The sequence below is a fragment of the Pelodiscus sinensis genome, chromosome 20 (assembly GCF_052426305.1).
Source record: "Pelodiscus sinensis isolate ZL-2025 chromosome 20, ASM5242630v1, whole genome shotgun sequence".
NCBI classification, from domain to species: Eukaryota; Metazoa; Chordata; order Testudines; family Trionychidae; genus Pelodiscus; species Pelodiscus sinensis.
In genome coordinates, this window is record NC_143071.1 from 24663678 (window position 1) to 24691610 (window position 27933).

At 45.6% G+C, this 27933-nt stretch overlaps 1 protein-coding gene across 2 annotated transcripts in view; it reads left to right on the forward strand.

The window, feature by feature from the left end:
• The first annotated feature begins 5570 nt into the window (after positions 1–5570).
• NARF (nuclear prelamin A recognition factor) overlaps positions 5571–27933 on the forward strand; it is a 40298-nt gene continuing 17935 nt past the window's right edge. The window contains exons 1-6 of one of the 2 annotated variants that reach the window (XM_006132395.5): positions 5571–5888; positions 7049–7215; positions 8025–8105; positions 10224–10367; positions 12184–12316; positions 14964–15098. In XM_006132395.5, the coding sequence (XP_006132457.2) occupies positions 7189–7215; positions 8025–8105; positions 10224–10367; positions 12184–12316; positions 14964–15098 (520 nt within the window). In that variant the 5' untranslated portion in view covers positions 5571–5888; positions 7049–7188. The remainder of the gene's footprint in view (positions 5889–7048; positions 7216–8024; positions 8106–10223; positions 10368–12183; positions 12317–14963; positions 15099–27933) is intronic. The other variant, XM_075903539.2, reaches the window with a different exon arrangement.

Consider the following 27933-nt stretch of genomic DNA (forward strand, 5'->3'; position numbering starts at 1 on the left):
TGAAGCACTGGAATGGGTTACCTAGGGAGCAAGCACAGCCAAAGAGCAAGTGGGGCCCAAGGCAGCATGTTGTGGTTGGCTGCCCCATGTGGCCAGGCAATTCCCAGCCAGGGCAGTGAGCCAGCAGCCGGGAGGGCGGGTACCAGGCAGCACAGGGCCCTGAAGACATGGGCCCAAGGCAACAGCCTTGCTCGCCTTGCCCTAAGGCCAGGTAGTAGAATCTCTGTTCCTAGAGGTTAAGTTCCAGCTTGACAAAGCCCTGGCTGGGATGATTTAGTTGGGATTGGTCCTGCATTGGGCAGGGGGTTGGACTGGATGACCTCCTGAGATCTCTTCCAGCCCGAGGATTCTATGCATTGTCACTTCTCTGCACACTGTTCTGGGTGCAGGAGGCAGAGAACACTTCTGGGTGCCTCCCCCTCCTGCAGGATGCTCTCTGGAACTGGGCAGTCACATGAGCTTTCTGCAACTGGAGGTGGAAATTGGATCAGATCTTCCTTGTGCTGTTAGGAGTACCAGGTGTGTTATTTGCTGCTGTAAAGTGTCAGTAAATCCTGTCAAGGATCACATGACCTTTCCTTATTTAAACAAGCCAATAATTGTATCTGGAAGGAGGACACATCCTTTACTGCAGCAACGGGCAACCAAGTGTAATGAGTGGGCCGCAGGTGAGCAGCCTGCAGCCCACAGTAGTTCCACCTGTGGCCACATACCCTCTCTATGCCCCTTTCCCCCTCACCTCTCGCACACTGGAGCCCTGTACTTCCTCCTCTTCCTCCTCCCTCCCAACACTTTTAGAGCACCATGAATCCACTGATCACACTCCATCCCCGTTTATCCCCCTCCCTCACAGAGCTTGAACAGCCACAAACAACAGGCTTGCCCACCCCTGATGTACAGTGACTCCTCCCCCTGCAGCTGTGGAATGATGGAGGCAAGAAGTGAGTGTGGGGCAATGAGTGCAGAGCTTTTTACAGCTGGGAGATGTACCCAAGAGCAGCATGCAGAGGAAGAGCAAGTATTGTCCTTGTGGGTGGTGGGTGAATGGCTGGCTTTGGGAGGCAAGCCCATGCCGAGCCCCGCCCTTCCATACCCACAACAACTCGCTGTTCCATACCCACAACAACTCAGCCCTCATTGTGGTCACTGGCCCCTGCCCTGTGCCCCCAGATCCTCTCATTACAGCCACTGGTCCCCGCCAAAGTTCCTGCTAAGATGTGCTAAGGTTCCTGGTAAGGCCGCACACAAAAAATTCTTCCCCCGCCCACCTCCTCTTGAGAACCACACGGCAGCACTTGTGTGGCAGGCATAAAAATGTTAAGAACTAGTCGACTATCTGATAAGCAAATGCTTAGGAGATAGTCGAGTCAACTAGTTGATTCAACTAGTTGATTCCCCCTTCCCCTTCCCCCCCCCCCCGCCGCTTGCTGCCTCTATCAGATAGAGGCAGCATTGTGGGGGGGAGGGAAGAGGGGTACTTCGAAGTGGCAGCACTGCACGGAGCCCTGTACCGAGCTCCATGCGGTGATGCCTCTTTGAAATGTTGTGGTTGTGTTTCAAAGGAGGTATGCAGAAGTGCCGATCGAGTAGTCGATGGAAATTCCATTGATTACTGAACTAGTAAATTACTCGATATTTAACATCCTTAGGCAGGCAGCTGCTCCAGCGGGTGGGGCTGGCTGAGACAGTGTGGTGAGGGAGCCACCGGGACCTGGAGGGGCAGGCCTGCTCCGGTGGCTGGGGTTGTCACATGGTGGGGGGGCTGAGCTCTGTTCTGGAGCTGGGGCCGGGAACAGGATCTACCACATAGGGGAGGAAGGTGTCTGCTCCGGCAGCTGGGAATGGGACATGTTTCATGGCGGGGAAGAGAGGGTTCTGCTCCAGCGGCCAGGAATGTGTATGTTAATAAATTGGGTGCCACAGTGGCACACATCCAAACCAGCGCACATGACCTCACTATTGGTGCATAAGCCAAAACTCACTCTGCTCATGGTTGGAAAATCTTAGAGGGAACACTGGTCCTGCCCAAGGTTAGTGTTTCCCCGGAGCAATTGGGCAGCTGCACTATGGACCCAGCCTCCCCTGCCATCCGGGCAGCCACACGGACAGTCATTTCAGCCTATTGGACCGGTGGTGGACACCCCTGTCTTTTTGGGATAGCAATGCCTTCCCTTGCCTACATTACCCACGCCCATGATTGTCCTTCCCAAGCTTGCCAGGGCTAACAGCTAGGAGCCCCTGGCTGGAGCACTCCCAGAAGCACAGGGGAGATCAGACTAGACCCTCCTTGACCTCTTGCAAGCTCCTGCAGCTGTAGAAAGCTCTGTGGTTGCTGCTTTCAGAGTCCAGCTCAGAAGGCACCACAAAATGAAGGTGGCAATCCCTTGTCCCCTCTACATGTTTGCACCCCCCCCCCGTCCCACATAATCTGCTGTTGGGTCAGGACCCCACAGTTAACAATACCATGAAATTTCAGGTTTAAACAACTGAAGATGTAAACATTACCAATTTTCAAATCTTATGGCTGTGAAATTGGCCATAAGGGACCATGAATTTGGTAGGATACTACTTTATATGCATTAACTGAGCTTCACATCTTTATGGAGATAGCTCCAGCAGCAGTCAGGTCTGGGTTCACTATCTATGGGTTCCTCTCCATTAATCCAACACAGAACTGGCTCAAGCCCCAACCCAGTAACCTGGGAAATTCACAAAACCCCCTGGGTGCTGCTGAGAGGCAATGTTTTCACACTCACAAGCACAGAATCTGAGTGTAGAAAATAAACTTAATACAAAGGGAGAGAAGTAATGTGATATTAATATGGGAAAATACCACAAAGTTCATAACCAAAACCATGAGTAAATGTCCCAGCTCAAGGTTGGGCAATGTCCTTTTCCTCTCAGGCTCTCAAATCCAGCAATGTAAATGTCCCCTTCACATGCCCAACCCTTTTCTCCATCCCATTCATATACTATACCCTTGGTTATGGTAGAGTTCACCTCACATACTGAGTGTGTGGGGCAGGGTAGAAGGCATCTCACCCATTCTGCTGGATCTGCTCACTGCTCTCTGGTGCCAGTGTTGCCCCTTGCCAACCCTGTTGGCTGCTCCTGCACATCTTCCACTAGATTGTGGTAGATTTGACTCTGGGCCAAACCTAGTGATCTCAGCACTTAGCCCAAAGCACAGTCCAATTAGGAGAGATTCCATCAGCCACTGGAGTAAATGTACATACAAAAGAGTCTCCTTAGGGAGCCTTTCTTTAACTCTATCATTGAAACAGTGGGGAGAAACAGGTCAAACCAGTCTGACAGCTCTCACCTAAAGGACATGCAGCCTGCTGACTCACCTCTCTCCCTAGATTAATCTAAAGGGCTCTGGAAGTCCAGCATCTCTCCATGCAAGATTTTTTTACACTGACAATTTCTCTCTTTTGAACTGAGTTAAACACAGTCTGACTTTTCTGCATTCACAATAAATGCCAGCATTGGTGATCATATCTTACAGTTAGGGTTAACACAGTTTGTGAGCCCACAATAGCCAAATTGGTTACAATGGGCAAAACGCCATTCTAACTGTTGAATATCTAGCAGGCCTAAGCAAATTGAGTGAACTGTAGTGACATAACCACATCTAGGATTTCTTTCCCATTCCAGCTGGCTATAAGGAGGCATTGATTCAGACCCTCCTTAAACTTTAAAATGTAATAGGTCACAAAAGGGTAGTGAGGCATGTAAAATCACATGTCTTGTGCTTACTAAATCATGAAAAACAGAGCTCCCTATGGGCAGGGTTGTGCAGCCCAGGCAGCCCTGCTACCCCACCAGGCTCTCCCTACTCTCCCCGCAAGTCAAACACTGGGACTGAGGACTGGAGAGAGTGGTTTGGGCTCTGGTTGTTGGGCATGAGGGCTTCCATGGAGCAGGGGCAACCGTGCCCATTACCTCCACAGGAACCTTACCTGTGAACAGTGGTCGGCAAGATCCAAAGCCTCTCCCCCCAGCTGGCCACTGTCTTATACAGGGCTGAGCAAAATACAGCCTGTGGGCGAGATTTGGCCTGCCAAGCCATCAGATCAAGCCCACGGGAGCCTTAGCCAAGCTCCCTGCCTGCTCCACCCTTGCACTGTACCTGAGTAAAAGCTGGCTGCAGGGCCACCTGCTTCTGTGAATGCTGCAAGCTCAGGGAGAGGGGTAAGAGGCTTCTCACACTGCTCCTATCCCAGCACAATCTTGCAGCTCTTTGCAAACACTGTACCTGTTTGCAAAGACAAGCAGCATTTACAGTACCCCTCCTTCTTCCCCCCCTCCTCAGGTTCAGAGCAGCACATATGGCTCCTCCGGTGGACTGCTCTGAGCACGTGCGGAGGCAGGGACCCTAGGGTTGCTGGTCAGGAACCACCCGGGTAAGCACCTCCTGGCCAGAGTCTGGCTCTGCCGCCATAGCCCTTCTCTCCCCCAACCCTCTGCCCCCTACTGTATCTCTACCCCACACATCTCAAACCCTCTGCTCTCCTGTATCCATACCCCTTTCCAGATCCTGTACCCACACCTACACCTCTCCTCCAGGTCACAACCCAAATCCCTAACCCCTTCCTGCAGTCCTGCCAAGGTTACAACCCCCTTATAGATTCTGCACCCCTGCCTCAGGTCAGAATCTCCTTCTTTACCCATATCCCCGTACTAGACCCTGCACCCCTATACCCTTCCTGCAGGTCAGAATCTTCTCCTGCACCCATACCCTCTTCTGGACTCTGCATCCCAATCCCCTACACCGGGTCACAATTCCCTTCTTCACCCAAACTCCCTCCCAGATCCCACCCCACCTCATGCACCCCAATCGCTTACCCCAACCTCCTTTCTGCCCCTCGACTCCATCCCAGATCCCTGCATCTCCTCCATTAATATGAAATAATGCTGTCCTTGACCACTTACTAAATTTTTGGAGTTGCTCCGCCCAACAAAAATGATTGCCCACCCTTGATCTTACAGGTGCAGCTGCCCCTCTGTGGTCATCCTGCTGTTCAACTGTGCCTGCTAGCAGACCTCTCTCTTAGAGTTGTAAGAGAAACAATCGCATTCCAGGCACATCCCTGGTACAACCATACCCTGGACCTTTTTTAAAGTTTGGATAAGAGGAAGCTGCATAGCAAATTGAGTAGTCCTAGCTCCTATTCTTTAGGAGTTCCTGAGCAAATGGACAAGCAGACACACAAACCCTCTCTGTAGTAGAAGATTGGACTCAATATACGTGTACTAGGCACAGCCTTCGGGATCCGAGCAAGTTGGTCTACAATTTAGATAGGTTGATATATGCTCTCTTTGTTTTTAATAGAAAACAGCGACACAAAAAGCTCCGTTAATATAGAAATAACACAGAAATCCTCAAGGAGATCTGTGGTACTGACGCTAGAAAACCCCTTTTTTCTGTACGGGTGGGGAGAATGTAAACGCCTCATTTGGCAATGCGCGAATGGCATTCCTGACGCTCCTTTGCCGCTGTTTGCCCCCTCCTCCCCCTCCACCCTAGCCGTGAGAAACGAGGCTTTACCTCCTCTGCAGCAGAGAGGCGCTGTCCCTTGCAGTTCCAGACAAGTGCCTGGGACTACGTGACCGCGCGCAGGTCTACAATGAACCCTGCCGACTGAGTGGGAGGCTGCCGAGGAAGCAAGCAGCTCAGGGCACGAGCAGGACGGAATGACGGTGTAAATAATAGGTGAAAAAGAAGAGCGCTTCTCTTGCTTTTCTGAAGCCGCTGCTTGCCTTCCTGCCCTTGTCGCTCCGGGTCCCCCAGAAATGCATGGATCTGCACGCTCCAGACTTTAGATCACGGTGTTTGATTTCCACAAGGGACATATTACTGTAGGTTAAATGAAGTAAGCGGCAAGGTACAGTATATGAGTCTTTTCGCTTCTTTTTTCAGTCTTCTTTCATTCCTTCAGCTGCATGGGGATTTGGTTGCAGCCCGTGATTGCATGTCTGTGTGTGTGTATAGACATAAAAATGTCCCCCCCCCCCTTTGTTCTGCATGTATGGGGCCAAGCAAGGCACTGCGGTTGTAACGATGGGAATTGAACTGCGAGCCTTGTGCTGACTTTGCAATTAAAAATCTTTAGTTAGTGAGATGAATCGTTTCATTGCAGTCTCAGAATTCCAAGCTTAAAGGTGGCTCACGCAGAGCGATGTGTTGTTATCCCCGGGATAAGGGAAGAGAGGTTTGTGTGCGATTTAAAAGGGGGGCTATTAAACACGTACGCAAAGAACGAGACACCGCCACATTCAAGAGACTCAAACCTATTTTTGGTATGAAAAGCTATTTTTGCTTTTCCGCCTGCATTGTGGTGGTGCGAACCTGTTCTCCCACTTCTTTTTTTGGTGTTCCATCAAGACGGAGTCCCGCACTGTCCATGTAGCCCTTCCAAAATTAAAAAATGAGCTGAACCGTTGGGAAACAGGCTCCTAAGTCTCGGGTCTTAGCGCAAGATGCAGTCTCTGTGTTCTGCATGTTAAAGGGTCACTCTAGGTTTGCATGTTCATTTCGCGTCAATAGCACGTAGGGCCAAAGCTTGATTTCTCTGCAAAATACAGGAATGACCAAAGTCACCGACCCCCCAGAGCAACACGTATTTGCTGCCAATTCCTGGGTTGCATTCTAAGCACGTCAAGGGGATAAATACCATTAATCATGATTTCAGGCCTTGGATCTAGCACACTGATCTTCCTAAAAGCTTTTCCTCTGTAGTATTTGTTGCTTATTACAATGTAAGCAAATTCCAAAGGCGTGATAATTTTTTAAAACCGCCCCACTGTAGAGTCTGAAGCTAAAGGTTCTTCTCCCACCTACAGGAAGAATTAGCTGCTATGCAGCCAGACCCTAATTGGCTGCTGTGCATTCAGACCTTCCCACTCCCGGGCATCTCAATGGCTTTTGAAAGTGCCAATCAGGAGGAGTGCCATAAGAGGGCAGTAGGGCAGTAATAACAAAAGGCAACAGGAATTGGAAGGGAGAGCTAAGCTGGATTCTTGCTCTTTGTGCCTTTTATTGCAGAAAGCTGACAAGCAGAGCAATTGAACTCCCGTTTCCTTAATTCTGCCTATTGCATAAAGAGAATCAACACACTTCAGTAGTAAGAAAATCGCCTTTCAAAATTGAATAGACATACCAAAAAGTAATACGAAGACTCACAGATGAAGTGTGAAAACTGCACCAAAACGGTGAGTGCTGTTTTCTTATGATTTTATGCATTAGGCAGTAGTTTAATTCCACCCCAGGTCAGACACTTCCTTGATCTTATAATGTGGGGATCCTTTGTGTTTCGAGGGATTGTCATTTTTGAATAAGTAAAGCAAGTCTGGGCTGTTGCAGTGCCTTACATTTATGCAGCAGGGCAGGGCTAAGTTGCAGCCAGTGTACAGTTAAATGACTTGAATTTTGTATATATTATCTCTAAAACAGGGGTGGTGCAGGAGTAGAATTTGGTTACAGATAACAAGGTTATAGATAGCGACTGCACTGTACATACTTCAAAATGAGCTTGCCTCTTGTGGTCTTCTTTAGTGACAACATTGAAATACTTTTATTTCCAAGAAAGGTTTAAGTATATTTATTTCTCTGGACAAGTTGTGATGGAAATGACAGTTCACGTAACTTACTGTTGATGAAGTTTTTTGTGACAAGTTCTTTTATGCAATTTTCTTTATATTCTGATTATATTTCAAATGGTTTTATGTGACTATTTTATGGTACATTGTAGTGGTTCCCACATACTCTAGAGTATTTTTTCCCTGTTCCTTCCTTATCTCTGCCCCAATGTTAAAAATATACCCAAAATTGTAAGAGCAGTGCAAGTGAACATCCCATCAATGTTTTCCATTGTAATAAACATGGGGGAAATGTTAACACACAACATCTAAAGACATGCATTAGAAACACAAACTGAAGTCCTAAACCTAGTACAAATATTGTTTTTGAGCACTAAGTGGTTTTAGGTTTATAAAACACATATTTTTATGACTTCTTTCAGGAATGTAGTAAAAAACAGAAAAATGATGACAAGCAAAATACATCGGTTGATGCCCTGAGCACAAATAATGAAAATGAGGAGGTAATTTCCTTTTATTTAAATCATTTAATTTTCCTGTATTATTGCTTTGACTTTTACCCTTCTCTCTTTTTTTCTTTGAAAAAATAGTTAGAATAAGAAATACTTTTATTTGTGTATGCACAGTACTTTTAAACCAAAGTTCTGCATGTCAGAGTTATCCACAGAAAACCGTCCAGAAGGTAATTGGAATAGGTGGAGCCCTGCAAATCCACAGATAACTTCTTAATATCTGCAGATATCTACTGATTAGTTTTTGCAGATGATAAATGGATGTGGATCTAAATTTTTAGTCCTGCAAATCTACAGATATCCACAGATCATTTTTGCAGACCAGATGAGGATTTTGTATCCAAACACAGGGTTTGGTTTTTCAAAAGTGCTGAGCACATAGAACTCTCATTAAAGTCAATGGGTTATGCAAGTATTCAACAGGTATTGAAAGTTGGCTCATTACATTGATGATTTCTTAAGAAAGACAAACTGAAAACATAGCATTCAGTATAGAGCACCCATAAGATAATTTCTTTCAGTGGCTTCACAGAAAAAGCAGAAAAGGTTGAAATGTTTCCTCTAATCTAATCTAAATAATTAATGTTTTATTTAACAGAATTTAATATGTTGGCCTTGCGCCTGTTCTTATTGTAGCTGAATCAATCTTCTTTTTATTCCTCCAAATAAATGTGGTTCATAATTACGGAATGACATGTAGCTACCAACACTTAAAAGGACACTGTATCTCCTCTGCTCCTCCTTTAAAAATAAAGCTTCAACATTCTAAAGGCCTGATCATTCCTGGTGCTGAATGCCCTTACCTTTAAGTGAATGTATAGAGTGCTTTACTCCAGGGACTTGCCTGGATCTGGTCCCTGATGCTCAGGGCTCCCCCCAGCATTGGGGAGCCTGCGCTGGTGCTTCAGCCCCCTGCCTTCCTACCGTGGGGCTGGAGCACACAAGATCTACTAGGCAGTGGTGTGCAAGGGGAGTGTGGGGAGTGTCTTTCTCTGTCTCAGTTGGGAGTGACATGAGTGAGGGTTTTGTTTTTTTTTGTTAGTGTGTTTCTCACTTGTGTGCAGCCCCCAATTGACTTTTCTGTGGGTCACCAGCCCCTGACCCAAAAAAGGTTCCCCACTCTTGCTTTGCTCTGAGTGCTCCAAATAATGACAATGGGATACTTGAGTAAAAGTTACTCACACAAGTAAGTCAGCGTTTGTAGGATTAACTCAAGGCTAGTCCAGTATAGAGTACAACAATTTCCATGCAAGAATTGATTCTACAAATTTATTACTGGTGCTTTACTTTTGAAAGAAAAAGGAGGAGGATGCTTGGCACTTCAAACCACATAAAAATGTCTCTAACTGTAGGTGAAAGAGGCTAAATTATACCATATAACACTTTTTAGTATGAGAGTTTTAAAGGGGTCTTTCTGCTTTGCAGAAGTCCCTCTTTTCTGAAACTAATATTATTCCATCCATAAATACAGACCTGTCATAATGAAACATAAAACAATGCAAATTGAGGGCTAAATCCTGGTTGCCAGAGACATGGAATTAATTTTGTTTAGGTCAGTGAGACAGTTTACCTGACTCAAGTGAGCACAGTTTGACCTTTTTCTTAGATTTTATTAAGTGCACAAAACAGTCACCAACATTTTCAGATGTGAGTGTCTGAAGTAAATTATGTAAATAAATATTAGGCATTGAAGAAGCCTGAAAAGGTAAGTACTTAAACTGCCTGTGAATTTAATGGAAGCTGTGCTCAATATCTCTGCAAATGAAGCCATTTACAGTGCCTAACTATGGATATGATTTTGAAGCTTAATTTTAAAACTCCAAGTTTGAAATTTTTTGGTACTCTCTCTCTCTCTCTCTCTCTCTCTCACTACTGTCTTCTGAGAGAATCTCAAAATGCTTTGGTGTCTAATAATACAGTTTAATAATGACTGGGGCTGAGAAATCATGAGGTACTAACCAGATCATTTTCTAATTTTAAATGTTACAAACACACACAAGGGGGACAGTCTTATGTTTGTTAACAAAATACCAAAACCACAACTGGAGTTTAAATAAGTCAATGCAAAGGCCCTGAAAGTTAGCTTATCCAATCTCCTTTCATTTCCAGAAAAGTGAATTCCATAAATTGGCTAGTGCTAAAATATTCCTTAGTGACTGCCTAGCTTGTGACAACTGTGTGACATCAGAGGAAAGTGTCAGGATTTTCCAGCAGAATCAGAAGGAGCTCTTTCGCATACTCAATCTTAACAAGGTAACGTGACACAAAGCATGCAGGAATTTGTGTGAGAAGAACGATGTGAGATAGTGACTAAGTAATTTCATTGCTCAAGACAAATCGGGACTTTGGGATATAAGAAGAGAGTGATAATTAAAAACCCTTGAACAGTATAGCACTTTAAGCACTTAATCAGTGAAAGTAAGATAATAGTTTACAGCCATTTTCTTATGAGATGTAATCTGAGGCATAAGTAAGAAGCTATAAAGCAAAGCTTGATGATTATCTCATATCTTCAGTAATGTTAAATATGCATTTTTCAGATGTAAGAGGCATTTTGTTTTTTGTGATCATGTAAAAGTATAAGATGACATATGTGTTATACACATTTGAAAGGTATGTATTCAGAAGAAACAAAATACAGGACTATGTAGCACTTTAAAGACTAACAAGATGGTATTCAGAAGAGGATTTTTTTGCTGTATCTTGGGTTCTTTTTCCTCTCTCAAAATAGGGATGTTAAATTGCATTTAATCAGCTGATCGAGTAGTCAATGGAATTTCCATCAACTAGTCAATAAGGGGGGGGATCTGCAAAGCCGAGCCGCAGCGGGGTTAACTCACGCTGTGGCTCTGTCAGGCTCTTAATACATTTAAAAGGCAGAGGTGCAGCAGAGGGACCAGGCATAAGCCAGGAATCCGCTGATCCTCAGCTCGCATCCAGTCCCAGATGCTGCGCTTGTGCCTTTTAAATATATTAAGAGCCTTTGTGGGTCTTAATATAGTTAAAAGGCAGAAGTGAGCCGGTCCCAGACTTGAATCTATTTTGATACTTGAATCTACTGATCTTGATTGGCTTAAAAATCCGGTTTGTTGTACTCTCACTCAGGAGGCAACAGCTACTCTTTAAAAAATTATTATTAATTGAAATTGATACTGTGCTCTGCACCTATTTGATGTGTCTAAGTACTGTCAATATGAGGATTCTTCAGAATTTCTAGCCAGTTTTTTGGACTGGTTTGATTGTATGGCCTGATGTGTAAGATTGGCAAATATTTAAATGCAGTAGAATCCTTGTTTTCTTACATTTCTAATTTCTATTTAATCATCTGGTGCTGGATTTCTCTAATGTCTATTTTTGTTCTATCGACTGTCTTTTAAGTGTTCCATTGCAGTTGGTGAGGGTCATACATAACAGGTATCATGTCCTAACTAAAATACAAAGTGTACATCTTCAAATAGATGTTTGTTCTAATGTTAATTTTGCACATTAGTCTTTTTCTTCAACCAAAACCACTTGATTATGCATATAATGCATTGTTGAGTGGATTTGTTTATGGTCCAGTCCTGTTGAATGCCCTTAATTCCTGTTGACGTTACAGCCACGAAGCATCTCTCAGGATCACATCCTTAGTTTGAAGAACCAATTTAAAATGTCAAGTCTCTGTGTAAATATTAATTAAAACACCTATATCAAACACATTTGCTTCCAAGCTCTTCCCATACATTTGGGAGTATTCTGCTTCCCTTAATTATCAAAATCCAATAAGTGTTGATTCTCTAACTCTACTTGCCTACTTAATAAGCTAAGGAAAGAGTTGTCCTAGGCGGGATGGAATTCATTGATTCTTACAATAGCAGTCTTTCCAGCTGATTGACAGAGTCAGAAGGAAATTCCATTTCGCTCTCAATAAGAAGGATGGTAGTTGTTTCATTGATGATTTCATGGTATGTTTGTTTAAAGTGTAGGAAATTAGACGAGTGACTCTCTTGAGTATGGAGAGGGGAGGAGAAAAAACGGGAACTTTAAGCTATTGTAATAATCCACCTGTGTGCTTTGTCTGTTTTTCCAGAAATGTGATATCTCAAAACACAAAGTGTTGGCAGTGTCTGTTTGCCCTCAGTCATTGCCTTATTTTGCTGCTAAATTCAATCTCAGTGTAAACAATGCAGCCAAGAAACTGTGTGGTTTCCTCAAAAGTCTTGGTAAGTTCTGATTCATTGTTATATAGGGAGAACACAACAGGATTATCTTGCTTCCGTAACAGAATTTTGCAGAACTGCCCAGTAATAAGAGACTCTTTTGCAATTGTTTAGAATTGTTGTGGAAGGGTATATTCTGTTTGTTGTGACATAATAGTGCCCTTTCAGAAATGTACTTGATGCAGGGCAGTAGGGACTGGGAAGAGAATTTAAGGACAGTATTGAGGTATCTTCCATAGACTTCTTTAAGTCCCTTGTTTTTAATGCCTCTTAGAACAATTTGTCAAAGAAACAAATTTCCATTCTCCATCACACATGCATATTCTTGTCATTCTGTGGCCAAGGTCTGGACTGTTGACATTGACATTGAAAGTATGTCTTATTGCATCCAGAGTGTGACTGCAGCATGTATAGGCGTCTGTGAGCTACTTTAATTTAGCTAGCTTGGATACCAATAACACTGACACTATAAGCAGCAGGCACTTCAGTACAGGTTGAACCTCTCTAGGTCAGCACCCTCAGGACCTAACCGGACCAGAGAATTTGCCAGTCCGCAGGAGGTCAGTATTGGCTAGCGGGATTACCAATGCTGCCACTGCTTACTGGGCTCTTAGAAGACATTTAAGGTAAATTAGAGCTAAATAAAAGCACAGAACTTTGAGAGCCAGGATTGGTGGCTATAAGCAAACTTTATGAGACTACAGGAAACTTGGACCACATCCTATGATAAGTGGACATCTGGCTAACTAAAATCATGCCAGACCACGCATGTTGCACCAGAGAATGCCACACTAGAGGGGTTCAGCCTGTATAGGCCTGCTGTCGAAGTACCCAGGGTTATAAGTGTTATTGTATAGCCTGTGATTCTGCCGCTATAGCGTCGCTGCTATGGATATCCAAGCTAAATAAAGGAAAATGGGTTTTTCTTTCCTAGTAGAGGTGTCTGATATGGCTATGAACGTAACCGGTTAACCAAAGTGGACTAGAACAGCTCCCTGCCTGCTGTGGGCAAGGGGTGCTCCTTGCAGGCAGAGGCTGCTCCAGTCATCTGGAGCAGCCTCTATGCACGGCGGAACCTGCGGTGGGCAGGGCACTCCAGCCCAGCTAGGCTGGAATGGCCCCCCACCCTCTCTCCCTCTAATTGGTTAACCGGTTAAACAATATGTTTAACTGATTAACCAATTAAACAAAGATTTTACATCCCTAGTGTCTGCTAACCCTGGATTTAGAAGAGAACTAGTTACATGTAGGCTGTCTCATTGGGGCAGGAAATTGCAAATGCACAGGAGTAGGATGACCGGCTTTTCAAAAGGCAAAAGCACCACGCATGTGACCGCACTCTTGTCTGTGCCCCTGCTCTTGCTGTTCCTCTTCCCCCGAGGCCATGCCTCTGATCAGGCCAAAAGCTGGAGCCACCCAGGAAACCTTAGCTGCTGTGGGGAGTCCTGAACCTTCCACCTGCCCTGAGTGTGGGGTCATGGTGCCCAAGAGCAGCTCCTAGCATGTGACCCTGCCCTTTCTACTCCCATGGGCACGTTGTAGGGCCTGGGGCTCCCCATACCACCCTGGGCTCCCTATGTGGCTCTTACATGGCGGAGGTCTGGCTTCCAGCCTGGTCAGAAGGTGGAGACATTGAGGGAGAGGAGTAGCAAGGGGTGGGGCCTTGTGTGGAGGGCCTAAAGTCCACCTCAGCTCCATGCACCTGGGAGATGCTGGTGCCACCCTGATGCTCAGGCAGGCATGAAGCAGCGCCACAGAAATCTGGGACAAATGCTGTCCCAGAGTCATTCCGTTCAGGCCTGGAAATTGAACTCTGCATTTAGGGACTGTTCTGCCCCAGAATGACTGATCTGAAGCATAGCTGCATTCTCCTCTATTTTCATCACTACCAAAGAGAGCTCCTACCAAGTATTTTTTCAGAGTTTTTTTTTTTTTTTTTTTTTTTAACTCCTATGTGACTGAAACTGAAGAATAGCATAGAAGGGGCAAAAATGTGTGCTGAGGATACTGAGGAGAAACCTTTCTCCTTATTTGCTATAACTGTCTAAAGACAAAGTAAGTTTGGAAAGGAATATTACAAATTGTTTAAAAAAGAAGCCCATTCTGAACCACTTTGCAGCCTTTGAGTGTCACTAGTGGGTCTCCTTGTAAAAGGCCAATGTGAAGTAAGGACCCATCTGTCAAGTACTGCAATGTGTGAAGTTTTTCCAAATGAAATGAGAAGGAAGCCCCAATTTTGAGGGATTGTTTTGAAAGAAACTAGGAAATTCTAGGTATAGAAAAGATAATGGATGATTAGAAATAACAGCAGTGACTGACACAAGTCTAATTTCCAGTACATGGAGGAAATTCTGGCTACATTGTGGTCAATAGGAGTTTGTCATTCAGCACAGTGAAGTCAGGATTTACCATGTAACTTTACACCTTGTACTGTTAAACAAGGTGCTTTCAGATTTATGGCTTTTCTTGTTAAAGTATGTTGGTGGGTTTTTTAAAAAACGTTGCCAAAAACTGGTGGGCTAGGATGTCCCACTGTTTCTTTGAGTTTTTAAAAGTTATTTAAAAGCGTGGAGATGGGGAAGAAGATCTGTGAAATGAAAAACACTAAAGGAGTTAATTCATTACGTATTCTTGTCCCTCTGTTTCTTAGGGGTGCATTATGTATTTGACACAACTATAGCTGCTGATTTCAGTATCCTGGAGAGTCAGAAGGAATTTATTCAGCGGTATCGACAGCAGAACCAGGAGGAACATGCCTTGCCAATGTTTGCCTCTGCTTGCCCTGGTGAGAAATCAAGTTCCTAACTGTAGTATTGTACAGTCCCCCAGTTATTACTACTAAAATAAAAATAATGCCATTCTAGTTGTGTCCCCTGTAGTGTGTAAAGGTTTTTGGTCTGTATTTCAAGGATTCTGAATCTTACAGCATACATGCTCCACTCTTGTATGTAGTAATAATACGTGATAGCAGTAAGGTGACCAGATGTCCTCCTTTGAGGACAGTCCTTCTGAGGGGCTTGTCCTCCCCAATAATTATGTCCTCCTTCTTGTCCTACTTTGCCACAAAAAAAAAAAAATCCCGCTTTTTTTTTTTTTTTTTCTCCGACCAAAAAATAGCATCTGTCCGGTATTTTTTGGGAGACCATCTGGCAACCCTAATATACAAGTATGTTGTTTGTTTGTTTTGTCAACTCAGTGTCCTCCTCGCGCAATTTCAAATTCTGGTCACCTTAGATAGCAGTGACAGATTACTCTTTGGCCTGTGCCCCGTGGTCCCAGTCATTTGGGAATCAGGAGGGTTGGGGCTTCTGAAGCTGCGGAGGTGGGGGGTGAGATTTGGGGGGGGCCCAGAGCAGAGCTAGAGATAGTGCTGAGCTGGGCTCTGCTGTACCCCCCCCATAACATTCCTCCAGGCCCCATGGAGAGCGGGGGGTGCCCCACAGTTTCAGGACCATCGCCCTAGGCTTTGGTAAGAGCTACCAAGGCAGCTGTGGGGAGTCCCAGTTTGGTAGGGGGCCAGAGTGCCTGAGAGCAGCTCCCAGCTCTTGTGCCTGCCCTTGGCACGTGGGAGGTCCAGGGCTCCTCTCAGTGACCCGGTCTCCTGGGGCAGCTCTTACAATGGGCCAGCTTCTGGCAAGGCCAAGGGGTAAAGAGGAGTAGCAGGAGGTGGTATCCCATGGTGGGGGGCGATACACTGGGGGCCTGAACACAAAGAATTTCAGGCCCCTTACTAAATCATGCTTGGCATCTATAATGCTGATCAAATGTTTTGCAGACACAGAACTAGATTCAGCCCTGGGCTTAACAGTCTGCTGGGATGGCAGAAAATGTGCGTGGGGACAGGGGTTTGGTACCGCAAGTCACACGCAGCTGCTTATCTGCCAGGGAGCTGGCCCAGCCACAGAAGTGAGCACTGTAGATAGGGAGAGTGTGGTCAGGTTGGACATGGACTGTGCTGATCATTGCCTCCCCTAGGCAATTTGACATGGGGATTGTCATAGGGAGCCCCAACTGCAGGTTAAAGTTGTTGTCACTCTGCAGAAATGTGAGAGGTAAGAAGTGCAAATACTGTCTTCCCTCCCCTGAGTGTGAATTCTACCAAGATCTCTTGTATGTTGTTGATTTAGAAGCTTCAGGGTGTAGCCAAGTTAGTGTGTACAAGATAAACTTAAAAAACAACAAATGGTCTGGTAGCACTTTATAGACAAACAATACATGTAGATGGTATCAGGAGCTTTCGTGGCACAGCCCACTTCAGATAACCAGAGATTTGAGTTTAGGATGTGCAGACCCAAAAAAATAGAGCGGGGGGGAGGGAGGGAGAGGAGGAAAAAAGGAGGAGGGTGGGAGACAGTGAGCTAGAGAAAATCAGTAAATACCTGAAGATTGGGTGGTTAAAACGAAGCAGATACTATCAATTGACTTTGATTCTTATCGTTCCTGACATAGGAGTCTACACAATCGTTCCTGGCATAGGAGTCTACCCAAAGAGCTGTTTGCACCTTCAATGACTGTTAAGTTGATAGTGCCCCAACCATCCTTCATCACGATTGAATCCATTAGCATGTGAATTGAATTTGAGGATGAACTCTAATTCCAATGTTTCTCTTTGTATCTGGCTAGTAGAACTGGTTTGTGACAAGACAGCCACTTGAAGATCTTTTAAACAGTGATTAGGAAGATTAAAGTGTTCCCCAATAGATTTCTGTATATTTCCTTTACGTGTATTTGATTGGTGTCCATTGATTCTTTCCTGCAGAGACTGTCCACTTTGTCCAATATATATAGCAGTGGGGCATTGCTGGCATTTGATGGCATAGATCAAATTACTGGATGTGCAGTCAAAATGACCTTTTGATTTGGTAGCTTATGATGTTGGCTCTAGTGATGAATTTGCTAGTATAGATATGTGGGCAGAGTCGGTATAGTGTTTGGTTGTAGGGCTGGGTTTCCTGGATGCTTACGATGTGGTTGTGTGGCATGATTACTGGAAAGAATTTGTTTCAGGTTGGGGGCATGTCTGTAAATAAGAATAGACTTTTCTCCCAAGAGTGAGGGATCATTTTCCAAGACAAGTTGTAGATTGTGTATAATGCGCTGGAGAGGTCTGAGTTGTAGATTATAGGTAATAACAAGTAGATTTCTGTTTTCTCTTTTGGGTCTGTCTTGAAGTAGTTCATGTCTGGGTATGTTTTTGGCTCTGTCAGTTTTTTTTTTTTTTTTTCACTTCTCCAGGTGGGTATTTCTGTTTTAGGAATGCTCTGTAAAGATTCTGTAGGTGTTTGTCTCTGTCTGTGGGTTTGGAGCAAATCTGGTTGTATCTTAGGGCTTGGCTGTATACAATAGACTGAGAAATGTGTCTGGGATGGAAGCTGGAGGCATGAAGGTGTTCCTCATAAAAAAAATTGTTTGGTGTTCCTCGGTCTTAAAAAGTTTGAGAAACACTGTCCTAAACTCAAAAGTCCGGTCATTTGAAGACGTCCAACATCTCAGAAGGAGTCTGAGCCACCTTAAGGAGTTCTTGATTTGAATCATGGTTAGACCACAGAACTTTCCCCACTACATCATGCATCTCTCACTCTGTGGTTTTATCTCTGCCTTCATTTTCTTTGCATTCAAAATTTCCTGTTGAAAAACACCATTAAGAAAAATACACTTTTACTAACTACTTTCATTAGAAACAGTGACTTCCGTTAACTCATACAAAGTTTTTAACTTGTCATTGGAGCATGGAAGGAAATGGTGACATGAAACTGTGTTAATGTTGAGTGTGTGAGATGGAACAATTATTTTAATTCTGAAGGGAAACCATCAATTTGAAATATCACACATTTTTTTTCTCAGAATTTGTATGTCTACTGTTGTTTTAGGGAATACCTACCATTAATAGAACTGAAACAAGTTAAAGAGGACAGTGTTTTTTTTGTTTCCTTTTTTGTTTACTTTGAGTAGTCAGTTACACTATTCCCCATACCCTCAGTTAATCAGTTTAGCCCAGATCCTTAAAGGAAGTTACTCGCCTAACTCAACAGCAGCGAGGTGCCTAAATATGTTTAAAAATCTGGCCTATCTCACCTGCTGAAAAATCCCTTATAAATACCAACAAAGGAGCAGAAAAAAACTTTTTATCAATACAAGTTGTGTGTTCAGGACATGTTTTAAGAAGTGTCGTACTCTATCAGGAAACAAATTAAATGTCACTTTTAAACTAGTTCTACTGGGCAATATTCCAGTAAGGAAATAATTATTATAAAAGAGAGATGCAAGGTGAATTACAAATGAATCATGTTCTTCTTGGAGGGTTGCCAGTCTCCATAACATGACATTATCAATAAATGTAAAATGTGTGGGCATGTAATTTTGAATAGATCATTTTCTGGGAAACTATGGGGTTTTTAAAAATTATAATCTTACATTTTATTGTGTAAAGAGAAGTATCTGTGGGTGAATAATTTGTGTATATTCTTTGCTGGATGTATTGAAGATACATTCATGAGTGATTACTCATGTGCATTCCAACAGGTGTGTGCACACATACGTACATGATTGCTGGGGAAAGCTTTTATCCTAGCAGTATCCATAGGGCTAGCTGTGGAGCCCCCTGGCATGGTGCAGCTATGATGGTGAATGTAAGACACAGCCGACTCCTCTCTCTCCTCTCCCTCACTTCCACTTTCTGTTCCTTCTTACCACGCATGATGGTCACAGGAACAGCTCCGGTCTCTTGCTTAGCAAGTGACTCAGTACCCTAGTGTTACATAGTTGTAGATAGTTTGTTCAGAATTATATAGTTAGTTTTGTTTGTATAGTTACTGGTTGTAGTTGTGTTAATGGGGTTCCCCACACACACACTTTAGCCCCTTCATTGGGGAATGCCGTGTTTCCAAGGTTTCAAATCTGCAAGAACTGTGGCAAGCCTATGCCTACGGGCAACCCCCATGCTGACTCTGCCTTAAGTGTCTGGTTGAAAGACACCAGATGGACAAATGCCGCATTTGTAGGACCTTTTGTCCTCGTACCAAGAAGGCATGAGACTACTGCCTCAAGCACCTCGTAATACAAGTGGCATTGCAGCCCCTGTCACCAGTGGTGCGCAGTGCTCCAACATCTGTGTGAGACCCAGCACTGAAGAAGCACTCGGGACACAGACACTGGTCCTCCCACCATGCGGGGTCCAGTGCGCAGCACCACTCCCGATACCCAGTGCTGGCCAAGAAAAGGGAAGTGGACAGAGACTGGTCGCCAGTTAAGGCACAGCGCGAAGTACTTAGTGGGGCATGTCTGGCACAGGGGCACCCACATGCTGCACTGCTGTTCACGACACCATTGGCTCCAGCCCAACTGCTGAGCCTGGTGCACTTGTAGTCTCCCTGGGTGGAGACCATCTAGAGAAGGACATTGATCTTCCATCAATGGCAGACATGTTTGTGGCTACCAGGGACCTTATTGCCATGATGACCCAGTCATCACCCTAGCCTGCAGCTCTGCATGAAGGGCAGTTGTGTGCCTTCCTCCGCTGGACACCCAGTTGGGAGGAGCACCAGCACAGATGCCGCAAGCTTCGCAGATGGTGGCACCGAGGTTGGCACCATCATTAAGGATGCCCTCATCATCATCACCGCTAATGATTTTGACCACTGTGGTAGGAACCATTCATTGCAACTTCAGTGCGTGTGGTGCCATTGGTTTCAGTATAGCTGACTACACTTCCAATGCTTGCGATGCAGTGCCACTGCTGGCAGTGCTGCAGGCATCTAATGCTTGCGTCTCTGATGGTGACAACATCTTTCATAGTAGCACTGATGCTGGCACCACCTAGATAGCATTGGGGAAAACCCACTGTGCTTTCAGGGTACTTGGCCTCCTCCCATCACCATTCCCCTACCCCGTCAGGGTTGGCATACTCTTGGCCTGGCACTGAATACTCGTCAGTCAGCGGATGAATCAGTGTTTTCTTCCTGCAGCCAGTACCATTTCTGCTCCCGGCACTGACTGCACCACGAGGCACCTGCAGTCTGTTTTATGGTCTCCTAAGTGACAAACACCCATGAATTGGCAATTTTTGATCCCATGAGCCTACCACCAAGCTCAGGGCCCAGTGTCAAAGCCAGCCTTGATGATGTCAGTTCCCCGAGTTCTTCCTCAGCCTTTGTGGTCCCCACTTCCACACTGGTTGTCGATATGGAGCACCAGCAAATGGCACCGCCTGCCACTCATCCTGTTCTGGGCACTCAGATGGGTCCCCTCCATTGCTTGCCTCCAAGGGTGGTTCCAGCACAGCCTTCTCCAGCTGAGGCAGAGGATACAGAGGTAGGGATGTTAAGGACTAGTTGACTCTCCGATAAGCAAATGCTTATTGGATAATCATCAGGATAGTCGACTTCCTCACTTCCTTGCTGCCTCTATGAAATAAGAGGGGGGTACTTCAAAGCGAGTGTCGCGTGAAGCCCAGGGTCCAGCTGATCCTGGGCTCAGTGCTGCGCTGCCCCTTTGAAATGCCACCACGGTGTTTCAAAGGGGCAGCGCTGCCCTATCAACTAATCGAATAGTCAATGCAAAAATGCATCAATTATTCGATTAGTGAAATACATGCTACTTAACATCCTTAGTCCTGTTACGGCAGCTTCCTCTTCCTCCTCCCAGCTGATGCTGTGGCAGGCATGTCCACCATCTCTCTGCCTGCCACTCTTACAGCCCATCAGGACCTCCAATGCAGGGTTGCCCAGAACCTGCACCTGCAGGCTGAGGAGATGGTGGAAGACTCTGACCGATGATGGACATTCTTACAGCCAAGGGGCCATCTGGGATGTGCTACCACTCATAATGCCCATCCAGACTATCATTAAGGTGCTCTGGAAGACAGCAGCTTCCATCCCGCCCACTGCAAAGGGCACTGAGTGCAGGTACTTTGTTCCCCAAAAGGAGAATATGAGCACCTTTTTACACAACCGCAGCCGGGTATGTTAGTTGTGAATGCAGCAAACCATAAGGAGCACCAAGATCAGTCTGGGTCTGTGTCTAAAGGTAAGGAGCCCAAAAATTTCATCCTTTTTGGGCAAAAGACTTATGCCATAGTTGGGAGCTGCAGTTGCAGGTGGCAAACCTAGAAGTGGTCCTCAGCCACTAGAGTGCCATGGATAAGTTCAAAGGACTGCTGCCCCTGGAGCCCTGTGCGGAATTCTCCGATCTCCCTGAGGAAGTAAGGGTGGTCTCCAGAATGGCTTTATAGGCAGCTTGAACTCAGCAGATTCAGTGGCCCACAGCATGGCCACCATGATTACCATGTGACAAATCACATGTCTTCAGGTGACTGGCATTCCACCTGAGATGGAAACCACCGTACAGGACTTGCCCTTTGATTGTGCAGGTCTGTTCACAAAGAACACGGAGTCATGTCTGCACAGTCTGAAAGACACCATGGGACACTCTCAAGAGTCTTCACAAACACACCCTCCACCCCGCAAAGGAAGTAGTTTCACAGCCTCTTTCACACTTCTGCTCTGCTTTGCAGCGACATGAGGCTGGCAGACAATGGAGCAGACCCAACAGGAGGCATCAGTCACGTTCCTCCTCAGGCCATGCTCAAGATCTCTAAATCCAACTCTTCAGGGTGTGCCTGAGGACCTTGTACCAGCACCCACTTTAGATCTCTCCCACTCTTTGGGAATCATCTATCCTACTTCCACTGTGGTTGGTCACAAATTATGTCAGATTGCTGGATCCGAAGCACAGTGGGAGTGGGATACTTTATCCAATTCTGCCACCTCCTGCGTTCCCACTCCCTCTGCCTGTCCCTCTTCAAGGAGCCCATCATGAGCAGTTCCTCATGCAGGAGGTATAATTGCTCCTAGGCTTGGTGACGATAAAGAAGGCTCCTCGGGAGTTTACAGGCAAGGGTTCTACTCCAGATACTTCCTCATACCCAAAGCAAAAGGAGGCCTCAGGCCCATATTAGACTTGAGGAATAACAAGCCTTGTGGATAAGGGAGAAGCAGTGGACAAGGTTTATCTAGACTTTAGTAAGGCATTTGATTCGGTTTCACATGACCACCTTCTCAACAAACTAGAAAAATACAACCTAGATGGGGCTACTGTAAGGTGGGTGCATAACTGACTGGATAACCATTCTCAGAGAGTAGTTATTAATGATTCACGGTCATGCCGGAAAGGCATAACAAGTGGGGTTCTGCAGGGATCTGTTTTGAGACTGGTTCTGTTCAATATCTTCAGTTATTTAGATGATGGCATAGAGAATACGCTTATTAAGTTTGCAGATGATACCAAGCTGGGAGGAGTTGCAATTGGTTTGGAGGATAGGATCATAATTCAAAATGATCTGGACAAAATGGAGAAATGGTCGGAGGTGAAAAGGATGAAGCTTAATAAGGTCAAATGCAAAGTACTCCACTTAGGAAGGAACAATCCGTTTCACACATACAGAATGAGAAGCAACTGTCTAGGAAGGAGTACTGCAGAAAAGGATCTAGGGGTCCTAGTGGACCACAAGCTAAATATGAGTCAGCAGGGTGACACTGCTGCAAAAAAAGCAAACATGATTTTGGGGTGCATTAACAGTTTTGTGAGCAAGATACGAGAAGTAATTCTTCCGCTCTGCTCTGCTGATTAGGCCTCAACTGGAGTATTGTGTCCAGTTCTGGGCACCACATTTCAAGACAGATGTGGAGAAATTAGAGAAGGTCCAGAGAAGGACAACAAGAATAATTAAAGGTCTAGAAAATATGACCTATGAGGGAAGGCTGAAGGTGTTGGGCTTGTTTAGTTTGGAAAAGAGAAGACTGGGAGGGGACATGATAACAGTTTTCAGGTATCTAACAGGGTGTCACAGAGAGGAAGGGGGAAAATTGTTCTCTTTGGCCTCTGATGATAGGACAAGAAGCAATGGGCTTAAACTGCAACAAAGAAGGTTTAGGTTGGACATTAGGAAAAACTTCCTAACTGTCAGGATGTTTGAATACTGGAATAAGTTGCCGAGGGATGTTGTGGAATCTCCCATCACTGGAGTTATTTAAAAGCAGGTTAGACAGACATCTATCAGGGATGATCTAGATGGTGCTTGGTCCTGCCGTGAGGGCAGGGGATAGGACTTGATGATCTCTTGCAGTCCCTTTCACTTCTAGTATTCTATGATTCCTGGGGCTCTAAGTCAAGGTAGTGGGTCCACATGAGTGGAGCCTGCCTTGGACTAATTTTGAAGCTTCCCCGTAGTGTGGATACCCTATTTCAACGTTATTATTTCAAAATAACTTATTTTGAAATAATGTCCTAGTTTGGATATGCCCAAGATGACCTAGAATTAATGCAAACATATGGGGAATCTGTATGGTTAAGAAGTGCTTCGGTTTCTTAGATTTGCTGGAACCGTGGTTCTGCATTTTAAAGACCCCTATTGATGAGTTGGCAGAAACAGACAGTGCATATGTGAACTACATATAAAAGCCTTGTATTGGTCATTCACTGAAGCTACTTGAATAACTAAACAGTGAGTAATGCCATTGTGAAGCTGGAAGTAATAGACACTTGTTTTGTTTCCTAGTTACATGGTAAAATAACTCATAAATAACTCTATCCTACCTAGCTGGCTGCAGCTGTTTGGATTTTAATGACACTCCTTTGGGTTTGTGTGACTTATAATACTGAAAATATGTGGTTTCTGAAAACTAGCTTCCTAGGCACGGCATTCAGATGGCTAGTGAAAATCATGCCAGATGTTTAAGGGTGATCTGAGAGACTTCATCTGGAGTGACACAGTGGACGAGTCCTAGTTTAAAATAAGAAATACTTCCTCTTTTTAGAGACATAAACTGTACTACAGTCATGTATATGGTGGGGAGGGGGTTATAATTGTTTAAGTATTTTAGTGCTATTCATCCAACTTTTATTTCAGGCACTAAAAAGAAAATGAAACACCCACATTTTCCACAATTTTTAATATGATTGTGACAAGGTGAGATTTGTAGCACTGGTTTGAAGCAGACATAATGCAGCTAAACCCAACACAGACTTCTGATTCATAATTCTATCAGTGCACCTCAATCCTGATATGTAATTCCCCTTATTAATCCAGCGCTTGCATCTCTGGAACAGAAATGAATAAGTAAGTGTATGTTGGGGGTGGGGAGGGTAAATTGTGGGTATCTGACTCATAGTACACAATTAGTCGATGAGGACAGCTCTGCAGAGCCATAGCAGGAATAGCTCCAGGAGCTGGCTCGAGCTGAGACTGAGCACTCCCGGCTCCTCCTGACTCCGGGAGCCACCCACGCTGTGGCTCTGCATTTTAAATGTAGAGAGAGCTGCAGCTCTTGCTGCATTTAAAATGTAGAGGCTCAGTGTCCCAGACCAGCACGAGCTCAGTCCTGGCTCGCGCTGAGTCCAGCAGTCCCTACCCACAGCCAGCCCTAGCCACTGCAAACAGCCCCTGGCCACTGGGGGACCCTGCTCCCCGCTGTGACTCCTGCAAACAGGGGCTGCTGCTGGAGCAGCCTCCCGTATCTTCCCCCCTGCTATCTCTGATAGAGGCAGGGGGTAGGGGAAGAGGCAGCACTGGCTCCTGTCCCCCCGCTCCCTTGCTGTCTCGGGGGAGGAAGTGAGTAGTCGATACTCCAGTTGACTGCCCAATAAGTTTATGCTCATCGGGTAGCAGACTAGTCAACTACTCGCTAATATCCCGAGTTGGGGGTGTTTTAAATGCCTGCTAGGGTCTCCAGTTAAACTGGTCATTCTCGTCTCCTAACCAGAGTTGGGCACACCAGGCAGGAGGACAGGTAGTTCTCCCCTAATTTATAATTCTCATATTGCAAGGGTGTAATGCCATAAAGTCATGGAAATCTATCCTGATCCCTGCAAAGAGTAAATCAATTGAGTATCATCCTAATTACTATACTGTCTGCTTTTTATTTGTCCAACTGCCTATTTTCAACTGACGCGCATGTATACATATTGTATAATGTCTTAACTTTATAACGTTTCTTCCTTGTGGTCCCCAAATCTCAGGATTACTACAAGCCTACAAATATATTTCCTAATAGCAGGGGCCCAACTAGCTATTCTGGGGGAGGACATGCAAGATATGACTTTGGGTCCCCCTCCTCATCTCCTCTCTCCTCTTGAGCATTATTGCGTAGCTAACGAGAATTATTTTACCCCATCGTCTCAGTATATTCAAGAGTGTAACAGGAGAGTCTAGTCCCCCTTCCTGTTATCTTCAGTCTCTAGTCATGATCCCCTGGTTATTCATCAATGGGGGGGAATAGGGGGTCCAGGCCCACCCTCACTCCCGGACCCCAGCCCAGGGCCCTAAGGACAGGTACACCGAGACCTGCCCTGCTGGTGGGGCGCCTGCCCGAAACTCACCAGCATGCCGAGCTTACCCGGCCCTGGGCTACTTCCTATCCCCCGGACCCTAGTTCCCCCGTGATTCCCACCTTCTCCGTATTGGCCTCACCCCCTGTGTGTCCCTTGCCCCTTCCTGCTCCACTCCCGCGCCCTCCTCCCATTCTGTTCCTGCGTCCTCCTCTTGTTTCGCTCCTGTGTTCTCTCCCTGCTCCGCTCCTCCCTCCTTCCCCCCCGTCTCCAGCCCAACGGGGGTTTTGAAGAGCCCGCGCCGGCATCCCAACGCGATGACGTCGGTCGCCGCGCATGTTAGCTCCGCCCCTTCCCCCAGTCCCTGCCCCTCTGCCGGCCATGTTCGTTGCGTGCTGCTTGTCAGCTGGGCGGCGGCGGCAGAACAAGCGCGGCAGTTCACCCCCACTCCTCGGATCGTCCCCAGGAGCGTCAGGGTGACCGCGGGTTCAGTGCGGGGGGGGGGGGGTCCACGTCCACGGGGTGGAGGCGGCCCGCTCCGTCACAAAGAGCGATTAAATAAGTTTGCATAGGTTTAATTGCACCTAGTATTCCACAGGGGTGAAAGTAACTTACATTTCTTACAGGTGCTATTGTAGCGTGCACGCACACCCAGGGGAGGATGCTCAAATCAGGTGGTTGAGGGGGAAGTGATATGACATTGCCTATAAGAAATTTAAGTGAGGGGTGAAGTTGGGAGGGCTTGGGCCAGGGGGTTAGAGTGAGGGGAGTTGCTAAGGACAGTGGGTTTTGGGGGGGGTCAGGAAAAAAGGCAGGGGACTGACAGTGTAGTGTGGGGGTTCAGGAATAAGGGCAGGGGACTGGGGTGGGGGGGCTGAGGGCAGGGGGTATGTGTGGGTTTCAGGAATCAGAGTAGGGGTTAGGGCATGGGAGGGGCCAGGGCCTGGGAGGGTAATGGGGGTGGGGGGAGGCTAAAGCTGCACGTACTGGGTCATTGCCCCTCTTCCTCTGATCAGAAGCGAGGGGAAGTGCACAGCTTGTATGAATTCTCTGCCTCTCTCCTGGGCAGCTGGGAGCAAGAGGAAGGCACACATGCTGCACACGTTCCCCTCACTCCCTGATCGTCAGAGCAAGAGGAAGAGCAGCAGAGCTCTGGATACACGTGGCTGTAGCCCCCACCCTCCCAAACACACATGTGCATCCTACATATAAAGGGCATGGGGGAAGGGTCTAGAGGCTGAGACAACCACGGGGTGGGGGTGGGGGGCGCACACCCCTAACCAACCCCCCCAATCCACCCCAACTCTAATCTGTTTGAGGATGGAGAACTTGTCCGTTGTGAAGTGGGTATTGCCTATAGGTGAAGAGACTGGACTAACCCTGATATTTCTATTTAGTTTTGGGACTGGCAAAATATTGGTAGGCCCAATGGTTAGACACTAACCTGGGACTTGGGAGAGCCAGGTTCAATTCCATGCTCTGCTCCAGGTTTCCTGAGTAACCTCGTCAGTCATTTTAACTTTCTCAGCTGTACAGTGGAGATAATGGAATTGCCCTGCCCCATAGGGATGCTGCAAAGACAAATATGTTAAAGATTATGCGGTAGCTGGGCACTACAGCAATGCGGTCGGTAAGAATGACATTAGAGTATCTGTTCATATCTCCAATAATACATCGAGACGTTGGATGCTTATGGGTTTTTTAAGAGAATGCAGATTTTCATGTAGTAGCTAATTTGGCCTATAATATAATGCAGTGAGTTTTTTAGATGATGTTTCATTCAACTCTGCTGTTCCAGAGAAGGCAAACTGTACCATGTACTGAGATGTTGAAATTTAGAAAACAGAATGTTATTGAGTTATTCCACACTCTTGAGTAGAGAGTGGAGCAGCATTAGTATATGGTGATCCAAGTGACAGCTACTAAAATGAAATAATGTTTCATTATTAGCTGAATCCCTGGTTGAGGTGCTGTATTTTGTGCTCCCATAAATCTATGCATTCAAGAAGATGCAATGCATAATTTATTTCACAATGGATTCTAAATTATAGAATTAATTACCCCATAGATTCACTAAGTCTATTTGTAGATGCCTATTAGTTTACTTCCATACAGTAAAAGATTTATTCATGGACAAACTGCATAGTCAAAGTAGAAATTTGAAAGCTAACTATGATTGTCTTATGAAACACTGAGGTTAGGTTTGCTCTCTCCTCCGTGCATAGAGAGACCACAGATTTGTCCAATAATTGTGCAGAGCAGAGGAAAGAATTATCATAGAATGCTAGAATTGGAAG